This window comes from Schistocerca cancellata, chromosome 8 (genome assembly GCF_023864275.1).
Source record: "Schistocerca cancellata isolate TAMUIC-IGC-003103 chromosome 8, iqSchCanc2.1, whole genome shotgun sequence".
Classification (NCBI taxonomy): Eukaryota; Metazoa; Arthropoda; class Insecta; order Orthoptera; family Acrididae; genus Schistocerca; species Schistocerca cancellata.
The window spans coordinates 492,091,761-492,113,615 of NC_064633.1; the positions used below are offsets into that span (position 1 = coordinate 492,091,761).

Genomic DNA, 21,855 nt, shown 5'->3' on the forward strand with positions numbered 1-21,855 from the left:
TAAGTGTACATTGTAAATTAATAAGATCATGTTTTTTCTGTTTATTTGACACTGGACGTAGCAACCCATCAGCGATGTAATTTCTTTATTTCAGTTTTCCAACTTACTTGGAACAGTGTACAGGAAAGGCAATCTATTGTTTACACCGGACGGTGACTCGGTTGTTAGCCCAGTAGGAAACAGGATAACGATTTACGATTTGAAAAAGTAAGAGTACTGTTTATACATCAAAATTCCACCTAACTTAGGCTTAGTAAATTAAATGATATCTAGAAGTAAGACGTACACTACGTCTAGAATGTATCAAGTATTGTCATTTACTGTTATAAACCGAACGTATGATTTATGTTTTGTATTTAGAATACTGACACCTGCCGACCACTCTTCAAGCCTTGTTTATTTATTAATTTACATAGTTTACGCCCACATTGGAGCACTAAAATCAAACATAATACAGCAGAGTCTACAATGATTAAGTTAATGTCTTAACAGTCAGCAATTTCTCCGTTTCCCAAAATTTCGCTGTAATCTGGCTGCTCGTTCTTCTGCTGATATGACACTTTTTCCGTTCTGATGGTTTGAGTGTCAGCCATGTGTATTTGTTCTTCAAAATCAGTTTCTCTTCTCTGTGTTGAATTTTGTGTGTGGTGATGTTGAATTTATCCATATCACTTTGTACTTCTTTAAACCACATGTTTTTGTTTCACTGTTCCAGAAGTAGTCAAAAAGTTGCTTCAGGATTCTAATATTTGGTAGGCGAGATATGTGACCGAGAAATGCAATCCTTCTTTTCCACATTGTATCAATAACCGATTCACTTTCTTTATACACTACTGAATTGGGCAAAAGTCTCCACTGCCCATTAACTTGCTGTTTTTTACAGATAATTGTTTGGAGTATTCTTCAATCAAATTTCTGCAATTTGTCAGTTGTTGCTTGAGTATTTAGTTTGAATAGTGTTTCACTTGCAAATGTTGCTTCCAGTTTAACGATGGAGGAGTACTGTTTAAATGTAACATTCATTGAGAGAGATTGTTTTTTGTAGGTTGGCCTGTGGTTCTCTGCATTCCCTGTAGTTTTTATGTTCTACTATCTGTTTATGCTCTTTCATTAGCATTCCAGGTAATAATCTCACCAAGATATTTAAACTTTTTTACTACTTTAATTTTTTGATAATTTTTGGAGTATGATATGGGATGTTAACTGGGAAGCTGGGTGTCATATCTGTTTTCTCAAACAAAATTTGCAATTTAATCTTTGCCACTAATCATTCTAATTGTTCTGTCTGAACCTTTGCTTCATCAGTATTGTTTGCTAACAGTGCCAAATCATCTGCAAATGCAAGGGAGTTAAGTCAAATCTGTCTTCCAATCTTAACAGATGGTGGGCATATGTTGTTCCATTCATGGATGATTTTCTCCAGCTCACAATTGAACAATAACGGAGACAATCCATCACCTTGTCGAAGGCCGGTATGAATCTAAAAAGGTTCAGAGAATTCATTTCTGAACCTTACTCTAGCTTTGATATTTTAAAGGGTGACTGCAGTGAGGTCAACAAGTTTCTGATGTAAACCAAATTCTTTAAGAATTGACAGTATAGATTCACAATGCCTATTATCATAAGCTTTTTTTAAAATCAACAAAGGTGATCACTAGCTTCTTGTTCCTGACACTTTGATGTTTCATTATCCACTTGAGACTAATAATTTGATCAGGAAAGCTTTGTCCTGCATGAAGGCCTCCTTGATATTCGCCTAGTTCACCATCAAGCTGTTAATGAATTCTGAGATACAGAACCTTGCAAAAAAATTTGTAAGTAATATCCAGCATGGATAAACCCCTATAATTAGTTGGATCCAATCTATCTCCTTGTTTGTGTAGTGGATGGATTATTGCAACATTCTATTTCTCTGGCAACTTCTCAGTATTCCAAATGTCAGTAAGATGTTGTGTAAGTTCAGAATAGTTAAATGTACATTTCCATATTTCCAAAGTTCTGCCACTAGTTGGTTCTCACCTACTGCTTTATAATTGCAAAGTGAGTTAATTGCTGCTTGTACTTTATCTGGATGTGGTGGTGTAACTCTTCCTAAATATGTTTTGTTTTGTGGATAGGGGTCAAATTCCAAATTATGTTCAGGTTCCACACTATTTAGTAACTGTTTAAAATATTTAGCCAATATCATTTAATTGTCATAATTGCTATGTGCTACCTTTCTGTTTGTATCCTTCATCATAAGAGTAGGTGGGGTGTGTATTTTTACTGGTACTGTTTGAATGTCTGATAGTAATCTCTTGTCTTGTGGTGATTGAAAGCATCCTCAATAGATTTTAGCAAGTCCTTATGAAATAGCCTTTTGACCCTTCTAATTTCTTTGGCAGTTCAACGTCTAGCATTTTATTAATTCATCCCTGGAGCTTTCAGTTCTCTTTTGTTGCTCATTTAACCAGGTCTTATGTATATGTTTAATTGCTACACCACACTCCTCATTCCACCAAGCATGTTTCTTGCATTCCCGTAAAGGATCTACTTCTGCAGCCAAGGCTTTTAATCGATTGACAGTTGCTTCTAGATTGTCCCTTAAACGTAGCCTATTCTTGATCTTTCATAGTATAACTAGGGTCATATGCTCTCTTTGTATCTAACTTTTGAGGTTTGCTTTTTCCTTTAGGTGTCAGTTTGATTTAACTTTTTGAAATGTAGTGGTCTGAATCAACATCGACTCACGCAGCACTTTAACATTATAGATTTCATTATGGAATTTCTGATCCATGGCCGCATGATCTATCTGGAACTCTCCTAGCTTGGTGTTAGGGCATTTCCATGTTATTGACTTATGTAGTATTCTCTTAAACCTTGTTGTCTTCAAAACCAATCCATTTGTAATACAAAATTAAATTAACTGTTCCCCATTCTTGTTTGTAAGTTTATGCGCTGGCCATCGCCCCATCACACCTTGAAATTTCTTCTCTCGTCCTATCTTCGCATTACAGTCTCTAAGCAGAATTTTATTGTTAGTCTACGGTACGTTCCTTACTAGTTGATCAAGTTCATCCCAGGATTTTCCCATCCCATCCTTGTCAGTTCTATTTTTAACATTAGTTGTAGCATGAATATTTATTAGTGTGTAGCTTTGGTTTTCCACCATAACTGTTAACAATGCCATGCCGTTCTTTACATCAGTCATGACATTAATGAGGAGAGGCAAAGACAACTATATTTTGTTATTGTGAGCATGATTCAGCTTCAAAATTCTCAATCACATTTTATTTGTAGTGTTGATATAAATATAGAATTTCAATGCTCAGGAATTGGATGAAAAATCCTCAGTGGAATCCCATTTTCTATTATGTACCAAGAAACCCACACCGAATTGGGTAACATTTTCTATTACCTCTTCTACTGGTGATCCCTTATAAAGTCGATATCCACCTCATTTAATCGAGTCCTGGTCAGTATTGCGTAACTCTTTAAGGGCTGTGATAACTATGTTCTGTTGATCTAAGACATCCGTTAAATGTTTCAATTTACCAACTTCCATTAAAGAATTAATATTTACTATTGCAAAATATGAAAATCTTTCTAGTTTGTTAAATTTTAGCACCTTCTTATGTGGAATAAGTTGCATGTTTGTTTGTTCATTCAGTGCATCACTAGGCACTCCGGCTCGCCTTTGTCCACTGTGTGACACCCCACCATATCCGAATGGTGTCTTCACCTGGATAATCTTGACATGACTGTCCAAACCAGTGGATTCTTTCAATAGAAGGCTCTTCATATTTGTCTGATCAATGATCAGTTGTCTGACCAAGGTCAGGATTCACAATTCCAGAAGTAATCTGGAAGGGTGACGGGTGAATTATGGATGGTAAAAAATGAAATTGATGGAATGTGTGTTTGGTCCACAAGAGCTATTTTATTTCGCTCAAGTCCGCCAGCAAGCTGGTGAGGACCCCCCTATCTGCCACCTGGGACGCGCCTCAGTATTGTTCACTCAGTAATTAGAGATGATACTGGTGCCTAAATTTTTTCTGGTGGTGTATGTCCTCTCCCATATGTACAAAAACTATTACTTTAACAACAGTCATGTTGTATTCCCATTCTTTACATCAGTCATCACATTCATGAGGAAAGACAAAAACAACTATATTTTGTTGTTGAAAGCATGATTCAGCTTCAAAATTCTGTCACATTTTGTTTTTACTATTGATATAAACGTAGAATTTCAGTGCTCAGTTTGCTGCAATGCTTTCCTGTTAGGTACTTCTACTCAGTCCTCAGTAAAAATTTGTATTTGAGCACAAGAATATTTACAATAAGAACTACATAAATTTCGCTGTTAGTTTAGAATCCTAAGACAATGAAGTTGATTAGGTACCTCTTGTACATGTAATGTCCGACTGGATGATTGACATCAGTAAATAATCTATGTTATGTTGTCAGTGAATTTGTTGTGTAGCCTTAACATGTCAGTTCATGTCTCACATTTTAAACAAGGTTCCTCATTGTTTTGTACAGAAAGTGTGTTAATAATCATATTCTTAGTTTATCTTATGTTTCTGCCATACTTTATTATAAGATACCACAAATTCACAGATATTGATCATATCTTAATAAATCGTGCTTGCTCCCTTTTTGAATGAATGAACTCTAGTGGCTCATTGCCTCGTACAGTCTTTTTGTAACCAAGACTTGTTAAGTGGACTTACATCTCAGTTATCTTAAATGTAAGCGTAGGCATCTGTAATGATTGTAATCATAATATTGTCATGTTGATGCTGATAGTGAGGCCCAGGAGAGGGTGAAAGCTGGTGCACTCCTGTGGAGTAACTCCAGGAAAGAATTCCCCATAAGCAGTACTGCATGTCCTCGGTCAAGAACCATGTGTCACCACTGGGGGAGATGGTATGGAAGGGCAATCAAATTGTGTTGACTAAAAATTTTTCTGCACAAGGCTTTGAATCTACTGCCTCCGAATTAAATAATGTTGTGCAATCATATGTTCCTGATTTTGTTGCCAAAGATGGATTCCCTGTTTCTAAAACTTCATTTCTTATATATTTTTCTATGTATTTTCAAATTCTTCACTGTTACGGCCTTGGACAGGAATTGGTATCCTCAGCAATCTTGCTCCATACTTCTGTTTTCTATTTTTCTCGCTATCTTTGTATCTCTACCTTGATAAGGTCATGGTCGTCCATTCCGATTGATGAAACATACTCTTCCTTTCATTATTTGGTCAGTGGAAGCGTCCGATTCCACCCATCTGCTTTGACCCATGACGTAAGGGTGGTGTTGTGTGTGACATCATTACAGCATGGAGTTTGAGTTGGTTGTGTTTGTAGATGTCTTGTCGTGTTTGTCTGTGTGTGTGTGTGTGTGTGTGTGTGTGTGTGTGTGTGTGTGTGTGTAGCCATTCTCAATGCACTATTGTCTATTCTCAGTGCATGTTAGTCCCTGTTATTCGGGTGTCAGTCACAGTTCTTTGAATAGTACATAGCATTCAAAGAAGTGTGACTGACATTGCATTGAGAATGGCTAGCTACTTGCCAAAATATGGATTTGCATAATAAAATCTAAAATAAAAAAAGGACGACTGAGCGCACCCACTTTCCGAATGGAAGGTACCACCCCCCCCCCCCCCCCCCCAGTTGTAATGCTTTGTGTTTTAATTTACATAGTGATGTTTGACTTTTGAAGTTTTGAGGTGTGCTTTTAGTTTTGTTCTTTGTAGTTGTAGGTGTTGGTTTTTTCGTATCAATAGTTATGGTTGACCTATAAAACTCAAGGGAAATGACCGATTCCAATTTTCGTAATTTTGTATGTAGGTTAGTTTTGTATGTAGGTATTGGTGTTTTGGTATCATCAGCTGTGGTCAAGGAAATGTCTGATTCAAATCTTCATAGTTTTTGCTGTAGGCGTTTGTGTTCTGGTACCGTCAGCTGTGGTTGACCTATATAGGTCAAGGGAAGCGTCAGATTCCTGTAGATTTTGGTAGCCTTTTTTTCCGTATTTTCGTGTTTGTTGCTGTGTGTATGTAGTGATTCATAGGCGCCATATTGGAGACACTTAGAATAGCCATTTCTGCCATATTGATGATGTCATGGGTCAAAGCAGAACTAAAGTGTTCTGTAATTTTATATAGTTAGCTCTTTCTCTTGTGTGAGTGCCTGTAATTGTATTTCCACCCTGTGTGCTTTCAGATACAGACATACATTTTGAATCAGTTATTCTTGGATAATTGTTATTAACTTTGAGAATAAATTGAGCCTACAGATACCAAACATCGGCTTCAAACTGTGGCTTGGTAAAGTTTTGGTGTGTGGCATCATATGCCTATAAATCTAAAGCGAACAGAACATGGGCAGTACCTATTTTGGTTCTACAAATTTTGGGATGTACAAGAGAGATTCAAATGAAAACCTGATTTATTTATTATTATGCAAATAAAGTACTGCAGAAGAATTATTGTTACACGTATTTGGCTCCAGGACACAGTGTTTAACTTCAGTGTTACAGGATTACTCTTTTTTTTTCCTTGTTTTCTTCTTCTTTCTCACTTCCCAAGACCACCACATTCATTAGCTGTGTTCTTGTTTTCTTTGCTCTGTCCATATTTTGCCTATTTACTTCCTCTCTTTACTTCTAATTACGTGTTCATAATTTTGCTTCTGAAGTTCTCTCTTTCATTTATCGTTTCAGTGCTGTCCCCCCCCCCCCCCCCCCCAATACACACACACACACACACACACACACACACACACACACTTGTTTTATATCTTTATCTATTTCTTGAAACCAATTTGTTTTTGTGATTGAACTGTTTACTACATCAAAAATCCTCTTTGAGAGTATGTTGTTCACTTTTTGTGTTGTCCATAGAACATTAGTTGATGTTTAATAATCACGCCTGTGAGTCTGTCTGGGTGTTCGCATAATTCTTTGGTTGGTCTTTTCATACATATACCCATCTCTGTGTACTGCTCCAAAAAATTTTTCTGAGTATTTCACATTCTGTTTTTTTCTGTTTGTGTGATGCTTGATGCTCCGATTGACGTCGTTTCTGATGTGTAGAGTGCTTCTGGCAGTACAACTGTATTGTAGTGCCTCAATTTGGCCGGTGTTGAATACTTCTTTCATTGTAGTGCATACGTGTACACTTTCCGAAGTTTTTCTATTCCTTCTATGCTGGATGCCTTGTTGGATCCTTCTATTCGTATACATTACCTAAGATATTTGAATTTCTCCACTCTGTTAACTTTTTAATATTTTCTGTAGTTTGTTGTTGTTGTTCTTTCTTTCCATGTACGGCGTTTTGTCATATGATATCTGTAGACCTGTTTTGGCAGAGACTTCGTGTAAGTAGTAAAGTGCTTCTTGCCTATTGTTGCTGACAACGGAACTCCCCACCACACCCCCCTCAGATTTAGTGCTAAAAGGGCCCAGTGGATAACCTGTCAAAAACTGAACACTGATCAAACATGAAAACAGGAAGAAGGCACACTGAACTACAACAAAAAAAGCAAAATTGAAACAGTTAATGTCCCAAGAACAAAAAGAAAAGTAATGCAGTAAAGAGCGGCGTGAAATTGCAAAGGTGTTGTGGGTAAGTGCTCATGGTGCTGGGCTGACAACAAGTGGGAGAGCCGAGATCAAAACTCCCTGCTGTCAATTCCTCACCGCAACCCCCCCCCCCCCCCCCCCCCCCCCCCCACACACACACACACACACACACACACACACACACACAAAACATTGTGAACTGTTCATCCGGTCACTGAAATATTTGTTTTCTTTCTGTAGTCTTGGCAGTTGTCAATCTATACATTGGTTATAGAATATGAGTCATGTGGTAAGAATATGTTACAGTCGCAAGTAAATGTGATGAATAGTGAAATCAGGTGAGATACCACATAGACGTCTCACAGAAATGAAAGCAACAAATCACTGGGTGTGAACTACGTGACAACAAAGGAATTCAAGACTCCTGGAATGGAAAAAAAAAACTTCAGAAATGTTAAAAACATATGTTTCGAAAGAGCACAGAGAAACTGTGTGATTGTGAAACTGTTGCATTCATTTGTTGCTGCTTATGTCACAAACTACTAGGTTTTCATCATTTCCTCGGAAGTGATCACATTCATATGAAAATCTATACTGGGCAAGGAGGCATTGTACAAGTTAGATGCATCGATAAGAAATTTCTATCATATGACTTGGGTACTGTCACTAATGCTGTGTATGACACACCAGACATGTTTTCCGGTGGAGGATTTTGTTGACTTGTCGCCTTGCCATCAAACATTTGCAGTTCCCATTTGAAAGTCACTTCATTTCAGCTGCTAATAGAATAGTTGTGCAGATCCAACTTGTGCAGATCCAACTGTCACGATAGGTCCCTACCTTACATCTCACTGTTGCAAACTGACATTACACCACAACATAGAGGCAAATTTTAATCAAGCAAACAGTGGAGAAAAGAAATTGGCATGAGAGAGGTTTGAACCCAGCTCATCCACCTGACAGTTAAACACGGTAACCACTTCACCGTGGCGTCATTTCTGTGCCCAGCTGCTCTATAATGCAGTTCTTCTTTTTGGACCATTTGCTGTTTCTACTCCACCCCACCCCACAGTCCAGTACACTTTCTTCCTGTTTTCATGTTTGATCTGTGTTCAGTTCTTGACAAGCTATCCACTGGGCCCCCGTACCACTAAATCTGAGGTGGTGCAATGGGGAGTTTCCGTTGTGAGTATTGCCAGGTCATCTGCAAATGCCAGGCATTTTATGATCGTATTTTTTTCACATGTTCTTCCTAACTAAATCCCTTTTACTTTTTCTTCCCATTGTTTGATATTTATATCCAGGACCATGTTGAATAAAAGCAGTGAGAGAGACGATCTCGCTGTCTGACCCCATATGTATCTAAAATTCGTCTCATATTCCACCCATAAATTTTATTTTGGATGTGGTGTCTCTATGAAAAGACTTCTTTTAGTTGTGAATGCAGCCACTCATGCATCAGTTTTCATCACTTTCGAAATGCTTGCCTCTCAGTGCTTCTTTGAGGCAACTGAACACATGGAATTCATTTGGGGTATGCTCTGTCAATCAACAAGGTGGGTATTTAGAGACTTCAGATTTCATATCCTGTGTTGCTGTGCAAGATGTATGAGACAGGCAAGATATTCTCAGACTTCAGTAAAAAGTAATAATTCCAATTCAAAAGAAAGCAGGCACTGACAGATGTGAAAATTACTGAACTATCAGTTTAGTAAGTCATTGTTGCAAAATGAAATGATCACATACATTCAGTCATGGGTAAAGCAGGTGGTAGACTTCGGTTTATTGGTAAAATACGGAGGAAGTGTGATCAGTCAACAAAAGAGATTGCCTACAAATCACTCATGTGACTGGTTGTAGAATATTTCTCAAGTGTGTGGGACACATACCAGATAGGATTAACAAGAGATATTGAATCTGTAAAGAAAAGTGCAGCACGAATGGTCACAGGTTTGTTTAATCTGTGGGAAAGTGCCACAGAGATGCTGAAGGAACTGAACTGGCAGACTCTTGAAGACAGACATAAACTGTCCTGAGAAAGTCTATCAACAAAGTTTCATGAACCAGCTTTAAATGATTACTCTAGGCATATACTACAACTCCCTGTGTATCGCTCACATTGCGATCATGAGGATAAGATTAGAATAATTGTTGCACGCGCAGAGGCAGTCAATCAATAATTCTTCCAGCGCTCCATATGTGAACGGAAAGAAACCAACCCTAATAACTAGTGCAATGTGATGTACCGTCCACCATGCAGCTCACAGTGGTTTGCAGAGTATATATGTAGATACAGATGTAAAATGGTGACACAAGTCCTTTATAGAAGAATGGAAAAATTGGTACGAGTCGACATTGGATTCCAGAGAAATGTAGGCACATGTGAGGCGGTAGTGACACTATGACTTCTCTTGCAAGTAGGTTAAGGAAAGCCAAACCTGTGCTTGCAGCATTTTTTGACTTAGAGAAAGCTTTTGACAATGTTGACAGGAATACTCTGAAATTCTGAAGGTATCAGGGGTAAAATACAGGTAGCAATATGCTGTTTATGACTTGTCCAAAAACCAGATGGCAGGTATGAGTCAAGGGGCATGAAAGGGAAGCACTGGTTGAGAAGGGAGCGAGAAGGGTTGTAGCCTATGCCCGATGTTATTGATTATGTACATTGTACAAGCAGTAAAGGAAATGAAAGAAAAATTTGGAGTGGAATTTAAAGTTCAGGGAGAAGAAATAAAAACTTTGTTTGAGTTTTTCCGATGATATTGTATTTCTGTCGGAGGCAGCAAAGGACTTGAAAGATCAGTTGAACAGAATGGACAGTGTCTTGAAAGGAAAATATAAGTTGAATATCAACAAAAGCGAGAGGAGGATAGTAGAATGAATAAAGTGATGTTGAAGGAGTTAGATTTGGAAGTGAGACACTGAAGGTAGTAGATGAGTTTTGCTATTTGGGCAGCAATGTGACAGATGATGGCCAAAGTGGAGAGGATATAAAATGTATACTGGCAATGGCAAGAAAATCACTTGTTAACATTGAACATAGATTTAAGTATGAAGATGGCATCTGTTCTTTCGGACATCTCCAAATGTCATCTGCCGGTTAGCCTTTAATGATATGAAGATGACATCTGTTCTTTCGGACATGTCTGAAAGAACAGATGCTATTGGTGACTGTGTAGCTCTCTAGAATGAAATTACAATTAAATTAATACCATTAGCTGCTGACGGGCATGGATATACATAAATGGGGACAGTTGAAAATGTCTTCACTTAAAACTTCCGGGCTGATAGGCCGTGGTCGAAGTATAAAACACTCTCTTGAAGTTTCGTCTCCGACTGCGGGAGACATCCTCGGAGGTAAAGCGGCGAACTGCCGCTTTACCTCCGAGGATGTCTCCCACAGTCGGAGATGAAACGTCAGGAGAGTGTTTTATACTTCGACCATGGCCTATCAGCCTGGAAGTTTTAAGTGAAGACAATACCGGCCGTGAAAGCTTACATTGTATGATCAGTTGAAAATGTGTTCTCCGACCAGGGTCTGGGATCTCCTGCTTACACGGCAGACGCTCTATCCATCTGAGCCACTGAGGGCACAGAGGATAGTGCAACTGCAGGGATTTATCGCCAGAACGCTCCCCGTGAGACCCACATTCTCAACTTATAGTCCACACACTACATCCGTAGTGTCCCTGCCATTATACCCAATACTCGCAGCAGACAATCCACCAAGTCCCATAAGAGTTCAGGCAATTTGTGTTAATCCGCACTGAAGTAGGTCATTAGCCAGTTAGCCTTTAACAATATGAAGATGGCATGGGTATAATGGCAGGGGCACTACGAATGTAGTGTGTGGACTATAAGTTGAGAATGTGGGTCTCAGGGGGAACATGCCAGCAATAAATACCTGCAGTCGCAATATCCTCTGTGCCCTCGGTGGCTCAGATGGATAGGGCGTCTGCCACGTAAGCAGGAGATCCGGGGTTCGAGTCCTAGGCGGGGCACACATTTTCAACTGTCCATATTGATGTGTATCAGTTCCCGTTGAGAGCTAATGGTATTGATTTAATTGTAATTTCATCATAGATTTAAATGTCAGGATATCTTTTCTGAAAGTATTGGTGTAGACATTAGCCATATGTGGAAGTGAAACATGGACTATAAACAGATAAAACAAGAACAGAATAGAAGGCTTTGAAATGTGGTGCTAGAGAAGGATGCTAAAGATTAGATGGGTAGATAATGTAACTAGTGAGGAGATGATGAATAGAATTGGGAAGAAAAGAAAAGTGTGGCATAACCTGACTAGAAGAAGAGTTTGGTTGCTAGGACATTCTGAGATGACAAGGGATTACCAATTTAGTACTGGTGGGGAAGGGTAAAAATTGTAGAGGGAGACTAAGAGATGAATATAGTAAGCAGGTTCAGAAGAATGTAGATTGCATTAGTTATTCAGTGAAGAAGAGGCTTGCACAGGATAGTTTAGCATGGAGAGCTGCATAAAACCAAAGACCATAACAGCAACAACAACTTTGTTACTACAGTTTAATGAGCAATATGATGAAGAGTATTGTTGTATTACAATGACCTCCTGATAGCGGGGCAGAGTTGATTTTGTAGTAGATTTGAGTATTAATTATTCATCGCCGCTAATTCCCTTTCCATGTAATGTTCCAAAATTACCCCATTTAGTTCCCAAAAGAGCATAGCTCCCTGCCAGTGGTTCAGTAAAGAACTTTTTTTGAGTCTGGCAAAGGTGTAAGGCACTATTCTTTGCTAGATCTTTTCATTTGGGGTAATGTACCTAGGTTTCATTTCCTGTCGCTAGAAAACCATTACCTACAACCTAGAAGTTTTTCTTAAGTTCTTCACAGGCACTGATGCAACGATTCCTCATATTGGCAGTCAGCTGACGTGGCTCCCATCTTGTGGGTGCATTATTGGATCATAGCATATCATGGACAATATTATGTGCTGAACCAACAACAATATCCAAAGTAGTGGTTATTTTGTTAATAGTAATGCACCTATTTTTTCCTTACAAGTTCCACCAATGTGACAGTGTTTAGGTTCATCAATGCGTGGTGTGCCTTGCTCAGGCACGGAACATCTTCCACAGAAGTTACACCTCTTTTTAAATTTCCTGTCCCACTCATATACTTGCTACAGAACACACATATTGTCCTGAGATGCTTGTCCTAAAGTTTAACAGCTTCACTGCACAAAATATGTATCACAGATAGCTACTCCAATGGCAACAGGAAAGCCATCTTTGCACAGACATAGTGTCCTTTTCTGTGTCGTAACAATAGGGTGCCAGCTGCCGTATTAAAGGAATTTTATTGCACTTTTAAGATTTTCATTTGAATCACTTGTGTAGTTTGTGGTGACACTGATCTGTATGTAGTCTGCGCTCCAGGTGTAGCATATACATGGCACTGGGTGTTTTTGCATGCTTAGACTTCTTTAGTAATTAATTGCATGCTACATGCATACTGCTATAGCTGTCCAAAGTATAAATTTGTGCAGGTCATTGAGGTCTTAATAGTTATTATTTTATTTATAAGAAGCTTGTATTGCAGATTGTTTATAGCTAGCCGTTGATCCATCGCGATAGCAATCCAGTGATAACGGTTTAGTGCTACATCACAACTAGCAATGGTCTCTGATATCCTATATTATTATTTCCAATATTATTAATATTTCCCCTTCTAATTATATTTCTCTGCAGATTAAAGACTGGTATCAAAACATCATCTCTCTTATAAAGCCCATCTCGCAGATTGTTTTAAGTAAAGACTCATTAGTTAATATCTCACAAACTCTGTTCAGCATAAATTCGCCAAAACCAGACATACAATTACAGTAGCTTTTTCATTGTTTTTTGATTTCGACATTCCATAATTTCTATTGACTGTTTCAAGAATTCTTTCCTCATTAGGAAAGTATCAGTTCTTCAGCAAAAATATTTCTTCAGATATATGTTAAAATATCCTAGGAATAACATTGGACATTTATTGCTTATTATCAGTACACACGTAACTGCCACATACAAAGACATTAAGCTATTTTACATTGATGTATAATTAAAAAGGGAAGATATCATCTGAGGTGTGTTTGCTTAGACCATTTCCTGTGGTTTCCAATTCTCTCCTGTAAAAATATACCTCATGCATTTTTGTCATCATACCATGGTTCATTCTGATAAAAAAACTGTGCTTGGGTACCTAGCACTTGGACGTTGTCGGACAGTCCTGAGATTTGGGACTCATTATTGATAAAAACCTTACTTGACTGGCCCATATTCATCAACTAAAGACTAGCTACATGCAGAAGCCTAACTTTGCTTTCATTTTCATGCCTCTTGGGATGCATATAGTGCTGCCTGGGCCGTGGTTTCATTCCCAATTGGACTGTGGTAGCCAGATTCAGGGTTCACTGGCATCTTCAGCTTTGAAATTGTTAGATCCAGTTCATCATCATACCCAGGCTGCAAATTAGAAGATTAGAGCTAGTCTATTTTAAGGCCCTAAAGATTGTCCCCCCACTCCCATGACCTTTTGCAGCCTGTTCCTTTCAGTTCATGTGAAGCATCATTTACACTGGCAGCTCTCAAATCATGTCTAGGGCAGGATATGCTTTTACATCTCCTATTGGTCAGGTAAATCATTTGTTGCCAGGAGTATTCAGTGTTTCTACAGTGGAGCTGATAACCATTAATCTATGAAACTGAAACTGGTCTCCCTTGACTATGTAGTGACTCAGTGAGCAGCTTCCAGGCTGTTGATCAGTGTTACACTAATCACCATTTGATATCTGATGTTCATGACCTCCTTTGTGACCTTAGTCATAGTGCCTGCTCCTGTCTTTCTCTGGTCCCAAGTCATGTGGGTATCCCAAAGAATGAACTGACTGATTGTTGAACTATAGAAGTGATTACTTGATTTGCTTTGATCCAGGTGCAGATTTGTGGGTGCAAATAAGGCCTCTTCTCACTTGGAGATGGAACATCTGGTGATTTACTGCCACTTCCAAGAAACTCTGCTACATGTCACTCCTCCTTCCAGAAGGAGTCCACCATCCTATGTCATCTCCATTTTGGTCATACAAGGTTAACCCTTAGTTTTACTTTATGTAACAAGCCTCATCCACATTGTGGTTGTGGAGTCTTAACAGATAGTAGCTAATATCCTGATGGCAGTCCACTGGTGGTTCTCCATAGTAAGCATGTTCTTCCAGATTATTTGCCTTTAATATTGGCAGACAATTGAGAGACATTTGATCTGATTCTCCAATTTCTCCATGAAAGTAGTTTTTATTCTCAGATATAACATTTTAAACTAACTTCGAGGTGGGGTGAAGTTATTGGACTTGGGTGTTTCCATTTTTACTCTGTTTTAATTGCTTTTCAATGTGGCTTCTCTCTTTTTCGATCACACCCTATTTTTTATTTTAGGAATAGCATTCTGTTGAATAGTGAGTGCTGTTCCCCTATTTCGTATTTTTTCTATAATTGTTCAGGGGTAGGACGGCTGTGGGAGGGATGGCTCCTATCACCTGCAGAGCCTTGGAGGATAACCATCTTCTGCCGTAGTTATTCCTTGTACAGTGTTTTATTATTGATGGTCCAACTGATGCCCATCACATTTTAGGCTTCCCAATTTTACTCGTATAAATCTCCCAGCCAAGAGGCATTCTTTACTCTGTAACTACCTTCACCCTCAATTGTGGGTGGTGGGTGGTCAGATGTGGGTAGGGTGACTATTGCTACACGTGAGCCCTGGGACACCTTTCACCTGATCTGACATATGTACTGGCTGAATCCATATTCTTTTTCTCCTTTGTAAATTTTTTCTCACCTCTGGCATCAGTAGTGCCTTAGTACCGTGATTTTATCACTTACGAGTACTTCCATCATCTCATCACATTTCCACTGGACATCACTAACTCCAGATGAGCTACCCCTTGACTGACAGACTGATGATCTTGCTGTTCAGTCCCTTAACTCCCAACTAACTGTGGGTATGGTTTTTGGGCTCCCTTATACCTCCAGAAATTTTCTAGGAATGATAATAATAAGACTTTTCATAACTGAAGCCAAATAAGGTACATAAAGCCATTCAAAATATGGAAAAAGGAAAGGCATGTGGAAATGGTGTTTCATTGGAAGTCATTAAATCTGGTGTCAGTGTAATAAAAAATTAACTTCCAAAATGTGTACAGATTGTCTGTGAAGGAAGAAAATTCTCCCAAACAATAACAGTGTTACATTTGTTGGACTTCACATAAAAAGGAGACACAAAAGACAACCTGTAAACACATCAGCCTCCTCTCCACAGTGTGTAAGATATTTACTTAAACCATTACCAATTGTGTGGGAAAAAGTCTAGATTTCATTACAACTGACCTGAGCAGTGGATAGATCACAGTGGACCATTTACACGTTGTAAATAAAACTACAGAGTGGATAATGAGTATGAATTACCACATTGTCCTGGTTATGTAAGTAATAAAAAAACTTTTGAATTAGTTTCAATAAAATCTGTACCAACAGCCCAAGAGAAAGAAGGCATTGATTCAACCTATCCCAGTGTACTGAAGAAGTTGTCCATAATTGCTGCAGCTTCCACTACACTTCCTCAGAACAGTGGGAGATTTAGAATTGAAAGAGGGGCCAGAGGCGCAGATTCCTTATCACTTAAACTATTATCAGTACTGCTGTAAGAAGTTTGCAGGTCTTTACACTGGTAAACCGAAGAAGAAATAGGTATTCATGGAACACACTCGAATTGCCATTGTTTTGTTGGTGACTTTGTACTATATACCCTATCACAAATAAACTTCAACAATAAATGGGAGAACTTTATAAAGCAAGTTGGAAATAAGCCTAAAAACAAATTACTAGAAGACTAAAATAATTTGTGACTAACATGTTGGAAAGGAGAGAGTAGAAGTAAGCTTTGCAGTCATAGAAGCATTGGTTGCTTTTTTTATATTTAGGACATTTGAAAACCATGACCAGATGATCAAGAAACAAAATAAACAGATGATTAAAAATTTAGAGTCATGAAAACAAAATTATGTGACAATAAACCGGAATAGAAGATTCAGTAAAGGCTGTAATGAAAATTAAATACAAATGAATGGAACTTGTAGCCAGATGAATGAATGGAAGCTAGCCCAAGAAAGTTTTTTGTTATGTCACTGTGTGCTATTTAGCTGTCCACATGTCATCACCTTGTATCATTGTCATTTTCCATTACTTTGTAATGTAAAAACCTGGAGTTTGAATGTCCATTGGTTTCTTCTTTTTGTGGAATATAGTACATTTCCATGGTGATTATAATACAAACAGGTTTGATAAAGAATGCCACATTATCAATTTGGTACAAAAAAAGCCTGGCCCAGTATTGATAAGTACTGAAGCTGTAATCCAGCTGTTCGTTCACACGCCATATTGAAGGTTTTGTACTTGCTTTTATGTACTTTTAAGTTTGTTTTCCCTGCTTTCCTAATGTTTTGTTTGTCTAATTCCAGCAATCGTTCAACAACCCTTCCAGTTGAAAGTAGATTCAACTACACCACCACAGAAATCTCACCAAGTGGTTCTATCTTAATATCTGTAAATGAAGGTAAGTAGTAATGCCTTTGTAGGTTGATGGAGAATCTCTAAAAGAAAATAATTTTTAATCTTTTTCTTTTCCAGCTGGTGAAGCACATCTTATTAGTTTAATCAGTCAAACTGTTATACACAGGCATCATTTCAAACATTCAGTTAGTTGTGTGAAGTTTAGCCCAAATGGCAAACACTTTGCTGTTTCCAAAGAAAATAAAGGTAAGTTTTGCATCAAAAGTGCTGTCTTAAAACTATGTGTTTGTACTTAGAATAGACTGAAGGTTCTAAGAAAATTATTACTATGTAAACAGAGGTTAAAAATGCAGTGAATCTTTTGAAACAGAATTTTGTGTGTACTGACTAATTGCTGGAGCTCTGACAGGTTTAGATCTGTAAATTACGAGGAAAGAACAGCCATCAGTCACAAATATGGTGTTTTTTAAAGTGTGATGCATATTAGATCCTGAAAGACCCTTCTTCATATTTGTGACCTATTATTTAGTCGTTTTTGTGCTTGGCAGCTCCAGATGGCCTTAATAAATAAATTCATTTTAATCTATGTTTTATGAATGAGTCAGTCGGCTTTCTGTACTTCAGCTTTTTAGGTGTTGCTGTATTTCCAGTTTGTATTCTGGAGAGAAAGCTCCATCATCAGGATTTCTAAGATTCACTTGAAGCTTTTTGTCATGACTTTGTTACAGTCAAGTCTGAGAAAGGTTACTTTATCATATACATAGAAAGAAATATTAGCTCTAATAAAAATGAACATCACTATAAAATTTCTGCATGTTACTATCTGCTTCGTTAGTGGTCTGTGGTAGAATTTCTCTAAGTTGTTGGTTTTTCTCTGTATGAACTCTAATGCCACGACAACATTTCAGGGTTTTTGCACGTGTATTTTCTAAATATTTTGGTATAAGTGACCTGTAGTTTCCTGTTGCTCAGTACAGTGTAATTATGTTCCATTTGATTCCTTGCCCCATTTGTCTTTGTATCAGTATTGCACTGAAAACATCTGCACAACTGTACAAATGTCGATAGTATGCACTGTGTATCTTGCTTGTAAACAAACTTGTTCCATTCATACTCGATACTTGATGTTGAAATAGTAATGCTCTCTTTACTCGTCATCTTCAAGCCTCCATTCAGTACTGCATGTTTTTGTCTCAGCATGGTTGATCTAGCAGTGGTAGTTGTAATACACAGCAGTGTGGATTGGTTTACTGACACAAGTGAACTAGAACTGGCAAATGCGAATTCTATCTGGTGTAAATGACAGGTGACTGCAAGTCAACAGCATTCAAGCATTTTCATCTTGCATTTACTAGGGTTCACTCATATTCCACTGGCTGTTAGTCTTTTAGCAAACCACAAAGGAAGTTTGTGTCATTTGTGCTTTGGCAGTACAGAAAGCTCTCAACTGCTATCTTGTTTACTTCTGTTGTTGTTATGAGCTGCTTGAGAATTGAAGTGTTCAATGCAGGTCATAGAAAGATATGTATGTGACAGCTGCGTTTTGGGATCCAAGAGATCCGTAACACAGATGCCAAAATGAAAGAAATATAATTGGTAGAATATTTCCAAAGCACTCAAAGGTCCAAGTAGATGATAAATTCATTATCTACTTGTATCAGGCTGGAATGAACTGAATATTCATGAGTTTGTAATTATTTTTATTAAAAAGGAAAAGCACGATAAATTTCCTTGAAAGATGTGTGAGTATGTATCTATTATAGTGATTAAAATTAAAAATACATCTAATTACAGGGCAGAGAAAAATTGTCACGAAATTTTAACCCTGGATAATTGATGTCAGTAGGAACCAAAATTACTAATGTTGTGTAGGTCAACAATGCACAATTTTTAAACTACCGAAACTTGGCGCCACAAGCTCCAATTGGCTGCGGAACTGCCCTGTTGCCAGATGCTCTGGACAACACATGACTGTGAATGCTTTGCCTGCTGGAGATCGCGATCTATCTCGTGACCTGCGCGCTCAATGGTGGCGTGCCAGCCTTCCACCCTGAGGGCCTGGGGGCAAATCTGTCGGGGTCCGACACATCCATTGCAGTTTCATGATACAACGTACCAGGAACAAACCCGTCAACAACTGTTAGTTCGTGTACAGAAAGTCTTTTACAACATGCACCATGCCACTGATGCAAGCCAGTGGTGGCAGTATTTTGCTATGGGATACATTGGTCTTATAGTAGTAATCAAAGGCACCATGACAGCTGTGGACTATGTAAATGTGATTGTGGACCACCTGCATCACTTCATGATTGATGTCTTTTTTATAGCTAGGACATTGTTTACTTAAAGCAGGTGCTTGAACTGGTGGCCTTCTGACATGACACAAGCCTGGTAACGTCAAATGGTGTTTTGCCGAACTATTTCAAAGATTCCTGCCATTACCTTGATGTGATTGGCAGCATATTGAATGCGATCCACTAATTCCTCTTTGTTTCTAAGTGGTTCATGTCCGGATGGGTGAACTAGAACCTTGAAGAATCCCTACAGGAAAAAGTCCAGTGGCGTGAGGTCTGGTGATCGTAGAGGCTGTGTCCTACGAGTACGTATGCCAATTACCCAGCAGTCGAAGAGTTCATTTAGACATCAGCGCACAGGACGATTGTTATGTGCGGGTGCCCCATCATGCTGCAACCACATGCATAGCCGTATGTTCAGGGGAACGTCTTCCAGCAGGCGGGGTAGAGTTTGTTGCAAAAAGTGAAGGTAATTTGCCCTGGTAAGTCGAGGAGGTAGACGGGCCGGCCCAATCAGATGGTCACTCACAATGCCTGCCCAAATGTTGAGTGAAAATCGTTCGTGGTGTCCGTGGACATATGTGGTGTGAGGATATTCCCTTGCCCGTTAATGAACAGTTTAGAGTGTAGTAAAGGCCATCCTGATGGAAGGTGCACTCGTCAGTAAACAACACAGTGGTAGGGAAGTTGGGATCTCGTGCAGCACATCGCAGAAACCAATGGCAAAACCCTTACTTGTGTTCATAGTCCATCACAGGATTTAGGTCTTGGACAGGTTGGAAACTAAATGGATGCTGGCCATAATCCCTCAAAACCTCCCATACAAACCGATGTGTGACCCCCATGTCATGTTCAGCCGCTAGAGTACTGGTCATAGGTGCTTCCTCAAAGCGCTCGAGAACAGTATCTTCAAATGCAGCATCCCCTAATTTTAGAGGTCTTCCAGCATCACCGTGCTATCCTGCTAACGACCCTGTTGCACCAAGTCACCGGTGAACTGCTGTAAACGTTTGTGGGTGTTGGTGACATCTTGCTTGGTATCGTGCCTCATACAAGCGTCCAGCTTCATGCAAATTACCATTGGCTAGTCCGTCAACAAAAACCATATCTCGTTGTTCTTCAAATGAATACTGTGCCTCCATGCTTCCTGTGTGATTAAATCGCAGGTGACGTGTGTGTGCTCCGAAGCAAATCTTATGTGTGAATGCCTCTGAGGTGAGTTGGAGACAAACAACAAGACCTATTCGTTGGGGCAGTGACAAGGTGAGGGATATTTGTATGTGTGAACTGACAACCATAGCGCTGCCCACCAACCAACGAACGGCAACAGGGCAATCGGAGCGCGTGTTGCCAGTTTTCCATAGTTTAAAAATGGTGCGTTGTCGTTGTACACATCTCTAATTTCCTGCTGGCATCAGCTATCCAAGGTTAAAATTTCGTGACACAATTTTTCTCCACCCTGCAGTGAGCTGCATGGCAGAGGGTGTGTCCCATTGTACCAGTTATTAGGGTTTCTTTCTGTTCCATTCACGTATGGAGTGCTGGAAGAATGATTGAATGCTTCTGTGTGTGCAATAATTATTCTGATCTTATCCTCATGATCCCTGTGTGAGTGATACAAAGGGGTTGTAGTATATCCCTAGAGTAATCATTTAAAGCTGGTTCTTGAAACTTTGTTGCTCAGGACAGTTTGTCTGTCTTCATGAGTCTGCAAGTTCAGTTCCTTCAGTATCTCTGTGACACTATCCCATGGATTAAACAAACCTGTGACCATTCATGCTGTCCTTCTCTGTATATGTTCAATATCCTCTGTTAGTCCTATCCAGCACGGCTCCAACACATTTGAGCAGTATTATAGAACCAGTCTTGCAAGTGATTTGTAAGCACTCTTTTATTGTAGACTGATTGTACTTCCCCAGTATTCTACCAATAAATCGAAGTCTACCACCTGCTGTATCCATGACTGAGCCTATGTGGTCATTCCATTTCATACTCCTACGAAGTGTTACACCTAGGTATTTGTATGAGTTGACCAATTCCAATAGTGACTCATTATATTAGTCATTGGATAATACATTTTTTTCATTTTGTGAAGTGCAAAATTTAACATTACTGAAAATTTAGAGCAAGTTGCCAGCCTCTGCACCACTTTGAAATCTTATCAAGATCTGACTGAATATTTATGCAGCTTCTCTCGGATGTACTTCATTGTAGATAACTTCATCCTCTGCTAAAAGCCTGATTTTAGTATTAATATTGTCTGCAAGGTCATTAATATACAACATGTACAGCAAGGGTCCCAACATACTTCCCTGGGGCACATCCGAAGTTGCATCTACATCTGAGGACAGATGACTCTCCATCCAAGATAACTTGCTGTGTGCTCTTGTGATGTGCTGGGCTGTATCC

At 38.9% G+C, this 21,855-nt stretch overlaps 1 protein-coding gene across 2 annotated transcripts in view; it reads left to right on the forward strand.

Annotated features, from left to right (window-relative positions):
- The window catches only part of LOC126094589 (periodic tryptophan protein 2 homolog), a 99,866-nt gene that overhangs the window by 175 nt on the left and 77,836 nt on the right, over positions 1–21,855 (forward strand). Inside the window, exons 2-4 of one of the 2 annotated variants that reach the window (XM_049909053.1) lie at positions 95–207; positions 17,101–17,195; positions 17,270–17,398. In XM_049909053.1, coding sequence (XP_049765010.1) covers positions 95–207; positions 17,101–17,195; positions 17,270–17,398 — 337 coding nt within the window. Of the gene's footprint in view, positions 1–94; positions 208–17,100; positions 17,196–17,269; positions 17,399–21,855 lie in introns of those variants that run through there. The other variant, XM_049909054.1, reaches the window with a different exon arrangement.